The following is a 20,575-nucleotide window of genomic DNA, read 5'->3' as shown; positions in this document are numbered from 1 at the left end:
ACAGTTTAAAACGTGGTGACTGAGCCTTCATTACATTCCACTATTATCTCTCCACTACCACAAATTATGCAGTCGAGTTTCCCGCATTTGGGGAAATCGCAGGGGTCAGCACCCAGGAAATGGAAGTCCAAGTCTGGGAATGGGGGAGAGGTCACCAGCCAGACAGCACAGATCACAGCTTGGATGAAGGGATAGACCAAGGCAAGGGAATTAGTCAGCTGTCTCCCCAAGAGTTTTCTGGCCATGTTTCCTGGCTTGGTGGCCGTAAAGGCCAGAACCACCATGATGTTTTTTGCCAAAATGGTAGAAACTGCAACAGAGACGGTGATGCTGGAGGCAGTTTTCTGGAGAAGACAAGTGACCTTTGTGGGTTGGCCGATGAACAGGAAAGAGCAGAGAAAGGAGAGCAGGAGGGAGATGAGGAGGACACAGGCAACAAGCCTCAGTTGTTGGCTTGTGCCAAAGTTTGTTAGCCCAATCTGAGCTTGTGCCAAAGTTTGTTATCCCAGAATGGTAGCTCGGAACAGGAGAAGTTGGCATGTGATTATAGCAGTGCAAGGCGGGACAGCAAGGCACTGTTGGATGAAATGCCTGGTCTGTCTGCAGTTAAAACATCCTGCAGGGGTGGAGGACCTGTTCAGATGCCCCACCCCCCAAAACTCAAGGGATTCCCGAGTGCTTTAGGGGAGTTTTCGTTTAGCGTGGTAGGAGCCCCTGATGAGGCCCAGCTCTCACTGCCATGTCTAAATGTCCTCTCTGGTGGTATGAAGCTGAGTCCCTAAAGACTCATATCCGAGGAGTCAAGGGAGCAGACCTGTTGCCTTAACACTGTCTCGGGCGCCCCACCTCTACACCATCACTGGCTCCTGGCATTCAGTCTTCTTGGAGATCCCTCAGGCTACAGAGAGCAATTTCTGTTCCAGCCTTCCTCATGCTGGTGCCTTCCAGAAGTTAGGGAGTTAGGGAGGAGTGGTTGTCTGTGGAGGAGACGCATTTGGTTATAATATTTCAGACCAATAACGTCATTTCTGATGTGTCTGCGCTTTTATCCCATGTCACTCAGGGCCTGTTCTTGCCCTGGCTTTGCTGGTGTTGCCCTTCCCTGAGGCTCTTTTCATGGAAGCACTGGGCTTACTGGCTGGGGGAGGGGGGGTCCAGGGACAAAAGAAACTGTGAGGACCGTTTTTAGGTTGTTCCTCAACCAGGCCAGAGTCTTGCAACTGATCTCATGGAGGACCATGGTGTCCTCCTTTCAGCTGATCCAGGCTTTCTTCACACGCAGCTTTTCTACTGCGATTGAGATGGCTCCTTCCCAGAAGTTTGCGGGCTCTTTACATGATGCCGTGGCCCTCCATCCGATTATGTAAATTTGTTATTAGTATTGTACGCCACCTAGAGTGGCCAGGTAGCCGGCCAGATGGGTGGCTAATAAGTCAAATAAATCAATAAATTAACCCTCCACCTCTGTCTGATTCGCTCCCAATGTGTTAATGGTAGGCCATGAGGATTCCCTCCGTTTGAGGAACAGAGAAAGGGGTGCTGGTGTGGACCATGGCCCAGCCCCCAGAATGGAGTCCTTGAACCCAAGGGTTTGATTTTTCATCCTGGGGCTGGGGCGGGGGGGGGGGGTTCACAGACCAAGGAACGGCTTTCACATCACAGCAGCACCAGCTCCTGCTCTGGGTACAGATGTCCCGCTTCTATCCACAGACAGAGGGTCTAGTGGAGCATTAGAACTGCACCCTGAATATGAACCTATGGAGGGTGACAGGAGAGAACCCAAAAACCTAAGATGGGGGTGAGGAACCTCTTTCCTCCCAAGGGCCAAATTCAATTCCAGAGAATGTCTCAAGGGCCACATTCCACTGGTGGCTATGATAGATAGATAGATAGATAGATAGATGATAGATAGATGATAGGTAGATAGGTAGATAGGTAGATAGGTAGATAGATGGATGGATGAATAGATAGATAGATAGATAGATAGATAGATACACACACACACACACACCAGCCTATTGTAGCTGGAAGCTCTCAATGCCAGTCAGGAATGGCTGTCATGCCTCCCTCAGACTCCCTCAGATAGCTTTCCCTTCAAATCAGATTTCCCTAAGCTTCACCCCATAAACAGGAACAGGTTTAGGAATTTCCCTTAACTTTCTTACAAATAGGGACAGAGGCTGTACACCAGTCTTCCTCTGTTTCCAGTTCTTCCTGCTTCTTCCGGCTTCTAGGATGATTCAGATGTTTCAGGGACTAATTGTTGATGTTCACTCCGGTCAGCCATTAAATAGGAGGCTAAAATATGTTCTGCATATTTTTGGTTTGCTCACAAAATTCTCATGTTTGGTACATTGAGGAGTATAGTTTATTCTGACAGTAATTACAAATTTGCTGAGTTTACTTTTTAAAGTTTTTAAGAATAATGATAATTTTATGAGCAAACTAAGTTACACATAATATAACGTCAGGAACATTCCTAACCATTGACCATGCTGCCTGAGGCTCATGGGAGCTGAAATCCAAGATATCTGGAGGGCAGCAGGTTGGGGAAGACTGTCCTAAAGAAATAAATTGACTTTGGATCTGTAAAGGGTGCTAAGAAAATAAATGTTGCTTATTTTTTTCTATTTTTTCCAAAAAAAATTCATCCATCTGTGTGTGCCCCGCCCCCTTTGAGGGGAAAAAAATGGGAAACACATGTCTGTGTTTCATAGCTTCAAAATATCCAGAAATTTTACATGTCTAGTTAAAATGCAATTGAATTAGCACAAATGATATCGACACATTAGATTCCCTAATATTTTTTCCTAGTTAGATGATCTCTGCAATTGAGATTAGGCCTCAGTATAATAATGTAGCATTTGGGGAGGAAGATGCAACCCAGGAGACCAGCCCCAGAGGCCAAGATGGAGAAGACCTCCACGGCCACCATGGACTTCCCCTTAGTGCTCAGGTAGGTGGGCACAAAGGAGACCCAAACGCTGCAAAACACCAGCATGCTGAAGGTGATAAACTTGGCTTCGTTGAAGCTGTCCGGCAATTTCCTTGCTAGGAAAGCCACCATGAAGCTAACAAGAGCCAAGAAACCCATGTAGCTCAAGACAATGTAAAACATGGTGACCGAGCCTTCATTACATTGCATTATGATCTCTCCAGTCAGGGAATGGAAGTCCAAGTTTGGGAACGGGGGAGAGGTCACTAGCCAGTCAGCACAGATCACAGCTTGGATGAGGGGACAGGCCAGGACAATGGTGTTTGTCAGTTGTCTCCCCAAGAGTTTTCTGGCCATGTTTCCCGGCTTGGTGGCCATGAAGGCCAGAACCACCATGACCGTTTTTGCCAAAATGGAAGAAATGGCAACAGAGAAGATGATGCCAAAAGCTGTTTGTCGGAGAAGACAGGTGAACTTTGTGGGCTGACCGATGAACAAGAAGGAGCAGAGGAAGCAGAGCAGGAGGGAGATGAGGAGAATGTAGGTGAGGTCTCGGTTGTTGGCTTTGACGATTGGTGTGTCACGGTGTTTAATGCAGGTTGCCAACACTAGAGATGTGATCAGAGAGAAAAAAAGGGCCAGAGAAGCTAAAACGAAGCCCAGGGTCTCTTGATAGGAAAGGAAGTGGATCTTCTTGGGGATACACTGGTCTTGGTTCTTGTCTGGGTGTTGATCTTCTGGGCACGGGACACAGCGACCTGCATCTGGAATGAACAAGAACTACTGAAGTATATCAGATATGACATAGAAGCTCATTTTGGGTTGGCCAGCTCACAAAGGTGGTGCTGAAAGATCTCTGGCTTATTGTACACCTGTTATGTTCTCTCTAAGCAGCAGCAACGTATTTCATAGGATCAGAATAAAAAAGGAACATAAGCTGCTGCTTCATTTCTTTTTTCACATGACAGCCCCCTGTACTAGACTCATGCTCAATATTCTGCAAGTAAAAAAATCCAAATTATGTAACTAAAAATGAAAAACCTGTAAGTGTAGGAACTGAACCATGACCTGTCACCTCCAGTTACTTTTGAATGGCCAAACAAACAAATACATATCTGTCATTTACTTAAGGTTGCACCTTGTTTTATGAGGAGATGCGTTGGTGTAGAGGCTGGGAAAGAAGTTACAGTAATCATTATAGAAATAAAGACAATTTGTTTGAGAATGGGGTAACATGCTCCAATTGTTACATGGATGACGAACCACCTGCCCTGATCAGGGTTCTGCCCAAACAGCTTCAGGTCAGAGGCAAAAAAACCCACCCTCAACAGCAACTGAGGATGGAGATATGGTTGTTAAAATGTTAATCTGAGCCAATGAGATTATGGAAGAAAACCCAACAGATTCTGTTCTTCCAAGTTTCTTCAGTAAATTGTGAATACTTTGCAAACCAGTAAACCACAGAGGTATGCAATCCAAAATGGGATTTATAGAGAAAAAAGGGGGGAAATGGCAACCTCTTTTCCTTGTCTATGATCTTCCCCTTGTCCCTGCTCCACTCTTACCCCAGAAAGTTCTGCACTTTTAGTTGGCTCTCAAAGTCTGAGGTACCTGTTGAGTTAGAAATTGTCCCTTCCGGACAATGGTCACATCTGTAGCAGCAAACTGGCTTCCCCTCTGGAACTCTTTTCCAGTGCCCTGGGGAGCACCTCTTCACACACCTTGCAAAGGGCGTCTTCTAAAAGGGAAAACAGAAACAGTTGACAAATTCCAGGTGAGAAAAAAGTGTACTCAGAAGGATCCAGAGTTATTCAACAGAGTTTCCCACTACATGATGGGTAGAACCGCCAATTTAAGAGGGCCAAATATCTTCTGGATCTCTGCATGGGACCATGAAAAGAGGCTCATATGGGAGACAGAAATTGGAATGTTGGAAGTTGCTTTAATCTATGATGTCAAGAGGATGGACCCCTCCCCGCAAAAAAAACCTCTTCCCCCTCCATGGCAACAGGGAGTCCACCCCACCTACTTCCTGCTTTTCATGCAAAGAGTGGCACAGAGTTCTGTAGCCCTCTCTGCACAGACAAAGTGATCTGATTCTGCAACCCTGTCTGAGTTTGGTGCCTCTTTCCTGCCATGCTCATGTCCTAATTAGGGCACAAGCCTGATCTAAAATATATTCTGAAGCAAAAATACAGACACTGGAAGCTGCCTTCTACCGAGTCGATAGGCATATGGTCAAGGAACACCTCATTACTTTGAATGCGTTCAAATCTCCAGGGCCAGATGAACTGCATCCTAGAGTCATAAAGGAACTGGCAGAAGAACTCTCAGAACCGCTGTCTATTCTCTTTGAGAAATCATGGAGGACGGGGAAAGTGCCAGATGACTGGAGGAGGGCTAACGTTGTCCCTCTCTTCAAAAAGGGTAAAAAGGAAGAACCTGGGAACTACAGACCAGTCAGTCTGACATCAATCCCTGGGAAAATTCTGGAGCAGATAATAAAGGAATCCATCTGGAAGCACCTTGAAAACAATGCCGTGATTACTCGAAGCCAACATGGATTTGTCAAAAACAAGTCCTGCCAGACGAATCTGATCTCATTTTTTGATCAAGTTACCTCCCTTGTAGACAGTGGGAATGCTGTAGACATCATATACCTCGACTTCAGCAAAGCTTTCAACAAAGTGCCCCATGATATCCTGATGAGCAAACTAGTTCAAAGTGGGCTAGATGAAACAACGATCCGGTGGATCCACAGTTGGCTACAGAATCGGACTCAAAGAGTGCTTACCAATGGGACCTTCGCAAACTGGGGAGAGGGAACGAGTGGGGTACCGCAGGGCTCAGTCCTGGGCCCAGTGCTCTTCAACATTTTTATTAATGACTTGGAGGAGGTAAATGTACAGTTACAGTAACTGTAAATGTACGGTTACAAGATGGGGGATACGTGGCTCAACCACACTACAAGCGAGAAGGATCTTGGAATTGTTGTCGATCACAAGCTGAAGATGAGCCAACAATGGGATGTGGCTGCAAAAAAGGCCACTGCTCTTTTGGGCTGCATTCATAGAAGCATAACTTCCAAATCCCGGGAAGTACTAGTTCCCCTCTACTCAGCACTGATTAGGCCTCATCTGGAGTACTGTGTCCAGTTCTGGGCACCACACTTTAAGAAAGATGCAGACAAACTGGAGAGGGTTCAGAGAAGGGCAACAAGGATGATCAGGGGACTGGAAACAAAGCCCTATGAGGAGAGACTGAAAGAACCGGGCATGTTTAGCCTTGAGAAGAGAAGACTGAGGGGAGATAGGATAGCGCTCTTCAAGTACTTGAAAGGTTGTCACAGAGAAGGAGGCCAGGATCTCTTCTTGATCATCCCAGAGTGCAGGACACAGAATAATGGGCTCAAGTGACAGGAAGCCAGATTCCAGCTAAACATCAGGAAAAACTTCCTGACTGTAAGAGCAATATGACAATGGAACCAATTACCTGGGGAGGTGGTGGGCTCTCCCACACTGGAGGCCTTCAAGACGAGGCTGGACTTGAATCTGTCAGGGATGCTCTGACTTGGATTCCTGCATTGAGCAGGGGGTTGGACTCGATGGCCTTGTAGGCCCCTTCCAACCCTACTATTCTATGATTCTATGATTCTATGAGTCAGAACTTTGGTCCACCAAGCCCAGTATTTTCTATGCACTGACTGGCAGCATCTCTCCAGGGTTTCAGGCATGGGACCCATTTCCAGCCCTACCTGGATATGCCAGGGACCAAATATGGGACACTGGCATGCAAAGATGATATTTTACTACCAGACAACAACCCCTCCCTGGGCTCCGGAGCCCTCTGGTCTCACCTAGAGAGACATCTTCTGTTCTCAAGGGACAGAACTGCAATGTTCTTTAGTTCCCCCATGACTCCAGAATTTTCAGTTCAGTCCTACCTCTGTCACCCACACAATCACATCAGAGTGAATGGTGAAATCTTGGCCTGAGGGAGACCTTGAACCCACTCCTCCAATTTTCACAGGGCGGAAAGATTGATTTGGGAAGAAGACCCAGTTCAGGATATCATATCTCTTGCCATTTTCAGAGAAAGAGATTTCTTCTCCAGCGCTGGTGTTAAACCGGACGTTCCTCAATGAATCAAGAATCTGAAACGGAAGAGAAGCTTAGCAAACCGGGTAATCGGGAGTGAGTTGTGATGACTTCTAACATGCTGCATCTGCTATTAAATTGAGATAGGGCTTTTTCCTGTACTGAATTGTTTAGTTTAATGCTTAAGATTCATCTTCTTTGGGTGAAATCCCTTGGACATGCATGCCCAGCGCTTTGGGCTTTTTTGGCCGGTGTCGGTGGCTACAACTCTCCAATAGATCTTCGACTGGGTGCTGGAGGGGATCTGCTCATAGCAGCAAAGAGACCAACACCTGCGGGTCTTCAGCTGGCTGTCAAGAAAGAACACAGGGTGGAGGGAGCTTTCTGCTGCTTGCTTCTGAGGGCTGAGTGGGAGCAATCCTGTTTTCATGATAAGAACAATGTGTTCGGGGTGGGGGATTGCTTGATTCCTCCCTCCTCAATATCCACAGTTGTAAATACACAATCACTACAGACGCACACTACATCTCTTCTGTTTAATGACTACGTAACGCTCTTTAAGGGAAATGATGGCCATGGAATGGGCAATGCCTTTCTTTGGAACTTTAGAATGGACTCACAACCCTTCTCCCAGATTCACCCCTTGCTTCCAGGATCAGATCTTTTAAAAAAACAAGGAAGACGCTTTTTGTAAGATTGGCAGATCTGAAGGAGGGCGTTACCTGCCACGGCTGAATATTCAGAAGCCTCTTGCTTTCCCCTGTCATTCCACGCTTGAATCCAGATGAGGACATACCTTGCAGCGCATGTGCCACAGAATAAACAGCGGTGTAGATGCTGTGACTGGTCATGCTCATTTCAAACAAGGAGTAAGGTGAATGCTCGAGCTTCTCCTTCCCAGTACACTTCCTCTGTCCCCTTGGAGAGGTTCGGCCTGATTTCAGAAACTGACAGGAAAATACAATTTCCCACCAGTCACGGAGAAAGACATCTCCTTGTGGTTTGAGTGGATCTAAAGCCAGGATAAATGGCTTGAATTCTGGCATATCCCTTCTCTGGACTCTGAAGTGCAAAGCACCATGGAAAGCTGCTTGATCTTGCCATCCCATGGGGTATCCAGACGCAGGAACCTCCCAGTGGGATGTCAGGATCCAAACCTTCCTAAATGGGTTCTTGGTCTTTTCTTCATGATTATAGAACCAGATTCCTAATCGTGCTATAACATTAGAGTCCCCAAAGACGATCATCACTTGGGGCTCAAACCAAGAACTAGGAATAAATCCAGTTTGCACATGAAGGTGATGGAGAGGGTCCTGGAATATCAACAATTCTGTGATGGCCACACATATATCGTTCTGCTTGAGCATGGGTGTCAGTGTCTGGATGAAATTTTCACCACTCTCATCATTGTGAACAAGCAGCCCAATCCAGTTCCAGTGGAAATGCAGGAGCAGCCGGACTAAGCCCGCATACTGAGGAACTTCACTGGGATCAATGCGGTAGAAGGAAGGAAATGCCCTTTTATCTCCTTCAGTGTGGTCTAACAAGCCATAACCGAGCTGAAGGAAGAAGGAATTTCCTGTTAATTTGTTGTGTCAGAATTTTGTGGCATTTTAAAGACTAGCACAGCTGACTTGGGATGCAAGAAGTGCTATCCAGAAGGAAGATGTCCATTTTAAAAATAAATATCTAAATATAAAGTTAAACTCTGTGTTGTCTTTAATACTTCCCCCTCCCCCAGTGTGGGTATTACCCCAAAAAGTCAGGGCTACCACGCAGGTAACCCTGACATAATTTCTGATCATTGCAACGAATGGCCCCTTGTGTCCATAGTCTAAAAATGTTATTCTTTTTATGCCTGTTGTAGTTGAAAAATTGATCCACTCGTGTGTTTCGGAGTACAATTCCTTCGGAGGCTTTTATTGGCCAAAACGCCACATCTCAGCAGCTGTTGGGGAGGAAACCAGCGCAACCACAATAGTAGGGCTGTGGTACGAAGCTCCCTCCCCTTCCATTTCCAAGCAACATATTTTGTAGTTTTGCAATCTGCATATGGATCACAGACGTATTGACTTATTGATCAACTGATTATCTGAGTCACAAGAAAATGATAATGAGAAGTCAGCAGTTACAGAAGGGCCAAGCAGCAATTGATGGAGAATTGTGAATCAGCACAAGGCTGTTCTTCCTGCCTGTCCCAGACTTGCAAGTTGCCAACCGCAATTTGTACTTCCTTCTCCTAAAAACATTATTAGTCTGCAGCATTCCTTAACCATAAGCATATTTTTCATCTCCTGTTCTTTTCCTCGGCAAGCTTGTTGATTTCAATCATGTGGCCTGGTAATCTTTAAAGCCTGAACCAAAAACGCTAAAGCTCGAACCCTCATTTGCTCATTCCTTGCCCTTTTTATTTTTCTTCCACGATACTGTAGTCTTTCTAGCTTTAGGGCCTCTCCCCAAGACGATTGTTTGGCTGAACCCGCGTAAGGATACGCAAAATAGAAAATGTGACACACTGTTAGTGGGTCTTAATCAACTCCCCTGAAGTGCCACCACTCTAAACATTTTCTGTTTACATCCTAAAGCAAGTGGCTGAAACACTGGCCATTTTATATGGAAATAACGCCCTGCTGGATCAGAGCAAAGGTCCATCAAGTCCAGCATTCTGTTCACACAGTGGCGAACCAGCTGCCTGGTAGAAACCCACAAGCAGGACATGAGTGCAACAGCACCCTCCTGCCCACGTTCCCCAGCAACATCTGTCCATGGACGTACTGTATCTGATACTGCCGTAGGGAGCGTGTGGCCATCAGGTCTATTAGCTATGGATCGCCCAATACACCAAAGATCGGCAAATGTTATATTGTTGTCAGGGGTGTGTGTGTGTGTGTGTGTGTGTGTGTGTGTTTCCCCCCCCAATTCCCTGAGAGGTACCTGCATTAGTCGATTGCAGTAAGAACAACAAAGTGTCTTGTAGCACCTCCTTCATTTGTGAATCTTTGCGGTATCGCAAGACTCCTTGTTATTTTCCCCCAATCCAAAACCTTTTTTTATGTAACAGACGGATTGCTGGCTGGGATTAGTCATGTGAGAGCCACCTGAGATTCCTGGCTACCACCAAAGTTGTCACGTGGCAGATTAGCCAAAATCAAAAGGCCCCCAATTCCTGCCTTCCAGAATCAACACGCCCACTGCATAGGCAAATCTGTTTTGGCAGAATTGGTATGTCTGTCCTTGTGTTCTGGAGGTCTGAGGTTCCCCACTATCTCTCTCCACATGAATCCCCTTACCTGTGGGATCTTGTAGATGCCCATTAAGGATGCGATCTCCCTTGAGGATTTGGAGTTGAGACCCCCAACAACAGAGAGCAGCTTACCCTGCCTGCCACATTTATAATTGGGAACCACTCGCCTGCCCCGAGTGGAAAGCAGAGAGAGGCTGTTCAGATGCATAAAATGGACAAGGTCCCTGTGCTCATACATGCAGAAGCCGAGCGTTGTGTTGGGAAGGAGAGTCGGGTCCTTGTTGAGCTCAGCGATGGCAAACACCAAGGCCAGGAAATGCTGGTAGTTCTCCATTAAAGACCTGCAGTGGTGAAAGTGTCATTGGGAGGTGGGTGAAGATCCAAATGGAACTGCCAAAAAGTGGAGGGTTAAAACCTTCTTCAGGTTCGACTTCTTTGAATAAAGGCAAAACGTCTAGACTAAAGAATTCACAGGATTCCTTTGAGAAGGAAGGATTCACAGAGAAATTCAGGTTGCTCTGTTGACATACAGACACACAAGGTCTTGCTAGATGCATTTCATAGGAACATCTGAAGAGCACTGCTGGATCAGAGATGTAATTCAGCACATTTATAATTCATTTTTCTATTAACGCTTTTCGTTATTTATGTCCCACCTTTCAGGATGCAAAAGCTTCCAAGGTGGCTTACTGGTAAAACCAAAATGCAGTCATACAATCAAAATAAGACATTATGTTTTAAAAATTAAAGATTACAAAGGCCCTTTGCACAGGGCAGGTCAATCAGGGCCAACTCTGTCTAATGGCCCTTGAATGAACCAGCCTCCTCCATGAAATTGTCAAAGAAGAAAGTGGTAAGAAGAACCTGAGATGAGCCCTGCTGGATCAAACCAAGGTGGCTCCATCTAGCTCAGCATCCTGTTTCTGGCTGTGGTCAGCCAAAAGGCTTCCAGCGAGCCCCACAAGATGAAGGCAACAGCCCTCATTTCCTCTCCTCCTGTTCAGTGGTAGACTGCCTCTCATAATGGAATCTCTGTTTAGCGTTCATGGTTCAGAGCTGCCAATGGTCCTTTCCTCCTGGAATGTGTCCGACCCTTTTAAAATCAAACCAGCAGCCATCACCACATCTCCAAAATTCTCTCTCTAGTGAAGGAAGGTATTTCACATGAGGGTCAGAAATACTGAGGAGAAGGAACATAGCTCAGCAGTTGAGCCCCGCTTTGCATGCAGAAGGTCCCAGGATCAATTCCCAGCATCTCCAGGTCAGGCAGGGAACGTCCCCTCTTTGAAACCCTGGTGAGCTGCTGCCAATCAGTGCAGGCAATATTGACCTAAGTGCACGGAAGCTCTGACATGGCTTAAAGCAGCTTCCGACTTAACTCAGCCTTTTACTCAGCACCATGAGTTTTCCTGACACTGCTTACTGGATTTCCTGACACTGCTTAAAGTCCGATTCTTTTCCTCAAGTCGGGTTCTCTCCGGTACCGTCGCTGTGTGCCCCAACCCCTGCGATTACCTCGGGTAGGCTAGCCCTGCCCAGGAGTGTGCCTTTCACTGTGACCTGGGTCAAGCGGTGTTTCCCGTCCCTGCCCAAACCAATTAGCGTCTACTCAGAAGTAACTAGGGGCCGCGGTGGCTTAGTGGTTAAGACGCTGAGCTGCAGACTGGAAGGTCGGCAGGTCAGCAGTTCGAGACCCGAGTGCCGCGTGACGGAGTGAGCTCCCGTCTTCAGTCCCAGCTCCTGCCAACCTAGCAGTTCGAAAGCAAGAAATGGCAAGTAGATAAATAGGTACCGCCTCGGCGGGAAAGGTAACAGCGTTCCGTGCGCCTCGGTGTTCAGTCATGCCGGCCACATGACCACGGAAGCGTCTTGGGACAGCGCTGGCTCTTCGGCTTAGAAACGGGGATGAGCACCGCACCCTAGAGTCGGACACGACTGGCTGGGGACACCTTTACCTTTTTACCTTTTACAGAAGTAACTCCCATTGTGGTCAATGAGGCTTCTCCCCTGAACATCCACATCAGAACTTACAGAGATCCCCCTCAGCTGAAATGGCACAGTTTGAAGCCCAATTCCCTAAGTGCCGCTAGGCGCGATCTCAAGGCTCCGATTCTCCGTTCTTTGGCTTATTGCCTTACGAAGTAACTACTTCACAGCTTCGTCGTAGAGATCCTGCGCGGCATCGGTTGGGTTAGAAGGGGGGCTGGTTTCCCATCCCTGTGTTCTCCCCCCACCTTTCCCAGCACAAGCATATGTGTGTCTACTCAGAAGCAACACCCATTGTGTTCAGTGATGGGGCTCGTTGGGGGGCTTGTCTTACAAATGCGCACAAGGGGAAGTAACTACTTCGCACCTTCCTTACACAGCCTGGAGCGGGGGGAAGCCTCTCTTATTGGTTGAGCAACCCACCCCTGCCACTCGGATGACGTTCACTCCAACCCCCCACCCTACCGGGAAGTAAGTTATGGGAACCCACTAAGAACGGACACCCTCGTGGAGCCCTGCCTAGACCAAAAGCAGCTCCTACCAAAAAGCGGGTGGGCCACTCCTCTCTTCTTCCATTGTTGTGGAAACAGGGCCCCTGTCTCACACCCTGGAGAGGCTCTGCTAGATACCGAGCTAGAGAGGACTCGATAGTTTGACTCAGTATGAGGCACCTCCTCGTGTCCCTGTTTAGAGCAACCCTTAATTTCTGTGTACCACCCAGAGAGCTTCAGCTATTGGGTTCTACAGAAATGTGAAAAGGAAATAAATATTCAGAGCCATGAGGACTGCCGCCTTGTTTTAGTTTTAGCCAGAGAGCACCGGCTTTGCACATGGACGCCCCCAGGTTCAATCCCCAGGAGAATTTCTAGGCAGGAGAGGGAATGAAAGCCACTGCCACTCAGCGCAGGGGGACTGAACTGGATGGACCCCTGGTTTGTTTCAGGAGCAGAAAGCTTTCTGGGTGACTCAGGCAATTTTGCTCGGCTCCCTTTACACCGCAGCTACAGAGAAACTGCTGATTGTTTTGTAGTCCAAAATACATCGTAACATATATGTCGAATGATATGGATCAATGTATAATTTTAAAAAGGCACCCAGTTTGCTGTTTTAGTGGTGAAATGGGGACGCGTGTAACGCTAATTGATAATATTTGTTCATTTATTTTATTATTTATTTTATTAACACATTTCTATCCTGCCCTATATCTCTGGGCGGCGTACAGGTAAAATTAAATTAAACTGTATAAAACAACAAATAATTTAAACATCTAAAAACATATTAAACAAGCTAATACCAGTTAAAATCTAAAACAATAAAACAGTTAAAACAATCTGCTAGGGAATGCATGTAGCCCTCAGAGGCTTTGGTAAAAAGCCACGTTTTTACTTGGCACCGAAATGACACCAGTGTCTGCGCCAATCGGGCCTCCGAGGGGAGGGCATTCCACAACCGGGCTGCCACAGCAGAGAAGGCCCTGTCCCATGTCCCACCACAGTGTATGTCTCGTACTGGTGGGACGCAAAGGAGGGCCCCTCCAACAGACCTCAATCCTCGGGCAGGCATATATAGGGAGAGGCGCTCCCTCAGATATCGAGGTCCCAAGCCGCTTAGGGCTTTGAATGTCATCACCATTTAAATGTCATTATAGGGCTTTTCCTTTACTTTAGGGGAGTTAATCTTCAACGTACTGTATATCTCACTGTGTTCAATTTCCCCCCCAAAAAACTTATATTTTGCAATAAGTATACTGCTGACTGAATTATTTTGGCCTTTGATTAATGGAGCCCTTATTTCTGGGGCTACAAAAAAACCCCAAAGTTACTGCACAGTGCAGAATCCCATCCGCACCCTGCAAAACTCCTGAACCATCCAGCCATAGGGATGCTTTCATTGTTTCCCAACCTTGGGTCCCCAGTACAACTCTGGACCCAGTACAGGATCTGGCCATGGATGATGGGATTTGGAGCCCAAAAACCCTCTGAGAATTCAAGGTTGGGAATCAGATCAGGAGTGTGCAGGATCGACTCCATTTGTCACTAGTGCACTGAGTTCCCTCAACTTGAGCCTGCATTTTGAATTCAAACATTCTGAATTCTGGAGTTTGTTTTGAGTACCAGAACTGACCGGAGCCCACTGGCCTTGGACACAAAACACCCCTCCCGGTTCCCCCCAAGATTTCTTCAATTCAGCTGTATAATTTTACTGCTATTATTTCACAACTGGGAGTCAGAAATGCTTGCTGATCCACTGACCATCACCCAGAGATCTACCAGTCAATCCAGACTTACCTTCACCATCCCTGTCTGGTGAAGTCTGCTGAGGGCAGGCGGACATTTCTTAGCCATTGCCAGATGGCCAACATGAAACCAAATTATTGGTTAGCTTTGTCTCTGCTTCTTGCACAAAACCCCTCCACATGAAGCCAGAGAAGAACCCTGAAGTCTCTGACTATCATGACAAATCAGAGCCGATCATGACAAGTCCCTGAGACTCGCATATCAAACCAGAAAATGTTGAACGTCAGCAGCATGGCTGATGCATCTCTCTGGAAGGAGCCCTCGAATCCGAGAGCAAAGCAGGCAAGCTGCTCTCCCAGATCCCCCTTGTGGAAACTTACCCTATAAGAGCGAAGATCGCTAATTTGGGTACACTATGGAAGTATTGTGTTTTCCGATGATAGTAACTGCCAAGTGGTAAATTCCCACCAACAATGAAGTCTCCTGCCCTGTAAAAGTTTTGGTAGTATTTAGGCATGGCCAAGCGGCACTTGGTCCTCAGCATTGTCTCGGTGGCCTGAGGCAGGAGCCAAAACAGCATCAGCAGCCAAATCATCAGCAGTACAGAGACGCTTTCTCTCCTATGTCAGCTACAGATGGAACCTGAAGGAGAGGCAATTATACAGGCCCCAGCAGCACAATTAGATCTTAGCAAGGAATGAGCAAATGCCAAGTGACCAGGTACCACCCCAGCCCCACATGGAGGGGCTCAGGACACATTTATTTTAAGTATGTGTTCTTCTTTGTTGTTGACTTGACAAAAGGAAATCCATGGAGGGTTTTTCTTGAATCACTGTCATTTTGGTAATTCCGGGTAATGGATTAATCAAAGCTCCAGAACGCTCGGCTCCCTTCGCACTTTGGAGGGAGAAAAACAGGTTAGTGTCACTCTTCGCTTCTCCATGGGACAGTTGGACTTGACTTTTGCTTTCAGGTTCTGCCCGTCAGCCTGTGGGAAGCTGAGCACCTAATTCCAAGATGGAGCCCAGGCTCTTGCCAACATTCCTTAGCCCAGACTGATGGCTGAGAAAGGGAGGAGTTGGCACCCAGTTACAGCAGTGCAGGGCTGGGCAATAAGGCATTTCTGGATGAAATGATTGCTCTCTCTGCAGTTACTACACCCTGGGAGGGGAGAGGACCTCTTAGGATGGTCCACTCACAAAGACCTATTGAATCCAAGGGATTCCTGAATGCCTTGGGGAAGTTTTTGTTTGGCATCCCAGGTGCCCCTGGTGCAGCACAACTCTCACCGTCATGCCTAAGCATCTTCTCAGGTGATGCGGAAAGACACCTGTTTGAAATCCTAGGGAGCCCGGGGCTTGCAACATGGAACCTGTGGGCAGCAGTGCATCCTCGGACACCTTTCTCAGTGCCATATCCTCTTACTTTTTAGTTTATTTTTATTTTTAAATAGCAAAGCATCTTAGTGGGAGCTGTGCACTACCAGCCTGTGCAGGCTAGCGGTGGGAAATGTGGCATCCATGGGAAGCAGTGTGCCCTTGGACTCCTAAGAAAATGAGGATGGCTGGTGGCTGCAGGTTGATGCTTTCATCTGCAGGGCACCCATTTTGTGATGATGCCCAAGACAGTTTCTCAAATTGCCAAATACGTCCACAGGCCTCAAAATGTTGCCTGCTCCTGCTGTAGATTGTAGTGAGCTTGACGGACTAACTCTGTACAATGTACCTTGGTTCAAAGTCTTTTTATCTAAGGAGGAACAGCGGCCTAAGTTTGCTTCACATGTTTGGGGGACTTTTATCTGTGATCATCCGTTCCTGACACCTCACTGCAGGCCCAAGAGCATGTTTTTTGTATCTATCTATTCAAAAGTGGTTTGTCCTTCAGGTAATTGTGAGCTGAGCCATGGTGGGCTTTAAAGTTCGTGTGCAACTCCTAGAAATAGACCCAGAAGCAAATCAACCCAGCCGTACCAGTCAAAGGGGTGTTGGTGTTTTAAGCCATTGCACCAAGCGGCCACACTGTGACAGGCTCCCCCTGCATTTCTACTGGTCTTTGGCTGGTGCCTCAAAGATCTGTGAATAGGCCTTCTGACTTAAAAAGGGGATGGGGAAGATTTAAAGCAGCCCTAGGAGAGGGTCTAGATAGGGAGGAGATCTGGGTGTGATCAGCACAGAGGCATTTTTTTAAAAAAAACTTTGCCCTCTGCTGTTTTTCTGGTCTAGGTTCCCAGCCTAAATTTTATTGGCCCAACGTGGGACACAAATATAGGCAGGATAAATTGACACGTACACCTCACCATCACCACCGACTCTAATTGCAGCTTGGGGACACCGGATGCGCCACATCTCTTTGCCTGCTGACGCTCAGATGGTTGACTGACCCAGAGTCATCCAAAGACAATTTGCCGCCCGAGACAGAGCAGCAAAGTCACACACCCAACACACACGCACGTCTGAGGCAGAAAATCCCACCGTACCTCTCCCTAGGAGTAAAAACGGAAGAACAAAAAACATTGAAAGGTAACCATTAGCAGCCCTTTCCTCACACCCCAAATTAGCAGCCTGAGGTCCGTCCCCCCCCCCCCCCCCGCTGCCTGGTGGTAGGACCAGTCCCTGTGGGACAAGGGCCTTTTGGTGGTGGCATCTATTTTGTGGAAGACATTCACTAGGACTCTCGCGTGGCTGCTGGTGGATGCTGATTGTGAAAATACAATCATAATCGGAGTTCAAGTCTTCGAAGTGCTTCACAAGCATTATCTAGTTGTAATTCTTACTACAATCCTGTAAGGTCAGGAGGAGTATTATCACCCATGTTGCAGATGAGGGGAGTGAGGCAGGGCTGCGGGGGGACTTGCTGAAGCTCACAGGGAGCAACCCTATGCCGATAGACAGCCGCCTCCGAACTCAGGAGACCACCTATTCCATGCATGGCAGGAGATGCACGGAGGGGATTCTCTCCTCCACGCTCCAGCTGCCCTGCATTCATGGCTAGACAGCTGATTTCGGCTGTCTAGCTGTGGAACATTGAAGCATGGCGTGAGGAGGCTGGACGGCACATCCGCACTCCCCACACTGCAGCGCCCCCAGGAAGCCCCCTGTTGCCCCACTCCGTGCTGCTCTTACAAGCATGGAGCGCAGGGAAGATCCATGCCACCTACGAGGCAGTGGGGGAGGCGGGAGGCGGCGGTTCTCTGGGAACCAACCTCAGAGCACGGGCCCAGGACATTTTCCCCAGGGTGGCTTGTTAACCGTGCAGGGTGGGTTATTTTTCTTGAACAACCTACCTTGAGAACCCATGGTTTGTTGTGGGGTTGTTCAGGGTGGTTAACAAGCCACCCTGCAGCCACCCTGGGTTTGGACAACATGCTAGCCCACGGTTCAACAAACAACCCACGGTTCAACAACAACCCGCACTCAACCACTGAGTGTGGGTTAGCGTGTTGTGTGAACCCAGCCATTGTTTGAGAGCTGTGTTGGGTTTCTGCCTTGGGCAGGTTCCCTATGAGCATTTCACAGACCAGGGACAGGGGGCGGGGGGGGGGCGGCTCTGCAACGACGGAAGGAGAAGCGAATGGAGTATTATACAGATTTTCCCAGGAATCAGCTTTGGTGCACTTTGGCCCGCATAGGGCTCCATGAGTGAGTGCACTGCACCAGTATAAGTTGCTTCACAGAACATATTTTTGGCTGGGAGGGGGGTTTGGAGTGAACATCATCTGGCTGGCAGGGGCTGCTCAACCAATAAGAGAGGCTCGCCCCATCCAGGCTCTCCTCCCCGCTTCTCCTTCTATAAAATCCTGGCAGGTTTCCTCTTGTGTCTCAACAAAAGCATTCTCCCTCTCCCCCCCCCACATTAATTACTTCCTTAAAGCAACAATCATTAAATGAATACAGTGTCCTTGTGACACTTAAGGAAAGGATCGCAACTTCGCATTGACAACTTCCTTACAGCACGAAACATTACAGAAACCCAGCTGTAGGTCCTTCCCCCTCTGTAAAAGCTCCCCTGCATGCTGCCATCCAGTGAACCTCCGCATTAACTACTCCATCACAGCCGGTGAAGTGCTTCAGCGTCTTTGGGGGACTTAACCCTGTGAATACTTGAAGCACCCTGGCTCCAACCAGCCCTGTTTCTAATCTCCTTTCCCCTGAAGCTCCCCATGCTGCAAAGGAGAGAAGCTGTGAATTAATTGCTTCCAAAAAGAAAGGAAGTAAACATCAAAGACAAGCCTCATTGAACACCATGGGAGTTACTTCTGAGTAGACACCCATCTGCTTGTGCTGGGGAAGACAGGGCCAGGAAACACAGGGACGGGAATGCAGCCCCTTTGTAACCCGATGCGATGCCCGACCAAAGGTGCAAATTAGTTACTTCCGAATGGCAATAAACCAAACAACAGACAATTGCAGCTTCAAGATGGCGCTTTAAAGCCCGAAGGGAATTGCTGCTTTAAAATGTGCTATTTCAATAGAGGGGAATCCCTGTAAATTCTGAAGTTCACATTCAGGGGATAAGCCTCATTGACCACAATGGGAGTTACTTCTGAGTAATTGGTTTGTGCTGGAAAACATGGTGGGAAACACAGGAGCAGGAAACACCCCTTGACCAGGGTCATGGCGAACGGCACACCCCTGGGCAAGGCTGGCATACCCGAGGTCAATGCAGGGGTTGGGGCACACAGCAACTACACTACGGAGAACCCGACTTAAGGAAAAGTATCAGACTTAAAGTTGTCTCAGGAAATCCATTTTGTTCCGTGAAATGCTCCTGGGTGGCTGTGGGATGGCCATGACATCATGCGCCCCGAACAACCTTGGAATGGAGCCAGCTTGCAGCAAATCAGCTACGGAGACTCTCCTCAGAATTCACATCTCAGCTGCCCCACAGCCTGGTGCAGCCGCTGGGAGCCAAGGCAGAACTGACTTCCTCCTGCTGCCTTTCCGAGATGGCTGAGTGTTATAACTGCATCTGTACAGAGATTTTTCAGACCTTACTACCAGAAACAGGAGAGATTAGAACTCTGCTGAATGAGGGATTGCTGGATCCTCTGTCGGAACTAATTGCTTTAATACAAAGGTAATAGTCCCGACATGAAAAAAGAGGTGCGAGTCCTTCTCTTTCACTTCAGCTCTTTTATTATTTACAAATATAGAATAACACCTCAGTAGGGAATAATAGAAATATTAAAAGAATACAAGGCAATCTCGCAGTGAACCCCAATATCCCTCACTCACTCTCCATTTTAAGCCCCACTGGCCAAAAATTTTGGGACAGGTAGTTTGTCCCAAGCAGCCAGGCAAAACCTAGAAGTCCAAAACCCCTTGGGCCACACCAGAAGGGGCTCCTTCTCTCTTATCCAAACCTTGCAACACCCAGCCTTATCTCTTTGGGGGAAAGTTCTCTCTCTTTCCAAGCCTTTCTGGCACCAGTTAATAAGACCAGGTGTACTTGCCATCTTCCAGCTGTCTCAGGCTTTGCAAGCCTGCTCCGGGGAAAATGAAGGAGGGAGCCTGGGCTGCAATCTGTGAAAATCCAGGACCTTAAAAGAAGCCCCCACCCCAGCTCAGACATGGCAACCACCTGTGTTCCAGGTAGGGTGAAGCACAGGGGCCAAAGTCCAGGACCCTACTGTTCGGGGGGTGGGGAATTACCACCTACAGAGCAATGATGGAGGCAGTAGCAAAGGATGTCAACACCTGACAGCAACCGGGGCTGGCGGTGCTCATGGCTGCATCTATGTCCTTTTACTTTTAAAAATGCGTTAAGGTCAGGAGGCAGATGGCTGGGCATGCACGTGGTGACAGATGCCCATTTTATTATTTTTACTGTCCTACTACAAAATGATGCTCAGTCCCAAGTAGAATCATAGAATAGTAGGGTTGGAATGGGGCCTATAAGACCGCCGAGTCCAACCCCCTGCTCAATGCAGGAATCCAAGTCAGAGCATCCCTGACAGAGGGCTGTCCAGCCTCATCTTGAAAGCCTCCACTGTGGGAGAGCCCACCACCTCCCCAGGTCATGGGTTCCATTGTCATAAATCCATTTAGCATCAGAGCAGAAGAAACTGTCTATTTTA

The 20,575-nt window shown here is 47.7% G+C and overlaps 1 protein-coding gene across 1 annotated transcript; it reads right to left on the bottom strand.

Moving 5' to 3' along the window:
- Positions 1 to 2,797: 2,797 nt before the first annotated feature.
- Positions 2,798 to 20,225, bottom strand: LOC146333939 (vomeronasal type-2 receptor 26-like). The gene is made up of 11 exons (XM_084825309.1): positions 20,158 to 20,225; positions 17,555 to 17,652; positions 16,976 to 16,981; positions 15,789 to 15,871; positions 14,880 to 15,055; positions 10,409 to 10,617; positions 8,506 to 8,572; positions 7,755 to 7,950; positions 6,879 to 7,088; positions 4,547 to 4,673; positions 2,798 to 3,699 (listed from the first exon to the last, which is right to left on the bottom strand). The coding sequence occupies exons 1-11, from the start codon at positions 20,223 to 20,225 to the stop codon at positions 2,798 to 2,800; spliced, it is 2,142 nt and encodes a 713-aa protein (XP_084681435.1).
- Positions 20,226 to 20,575: the final 350 nt, after the last annotated feature.

The sequence above is a fragment of the Heloderma suspectum genome, chromosome W, assembly GCF_057233095.1.
Source record: "Heloderma suspectum isolate Gila_16-S chromosome W, 16-S_ref, whole genome shotgun sequence".
In the NCBI taxonomy this organism is placed as follows: domain Eukaryota; kingdom Metazoa; phylum Chordata; class Lepidosauria; order Squamata; family Helodermatidae; genus Heloderma; species Heloderma suspectum.
The sequence above is the reverse complement of the archived record's forward strand: the minus strand, read 5'-3'. Positions and strand labels throughout refer to the sequence as shown.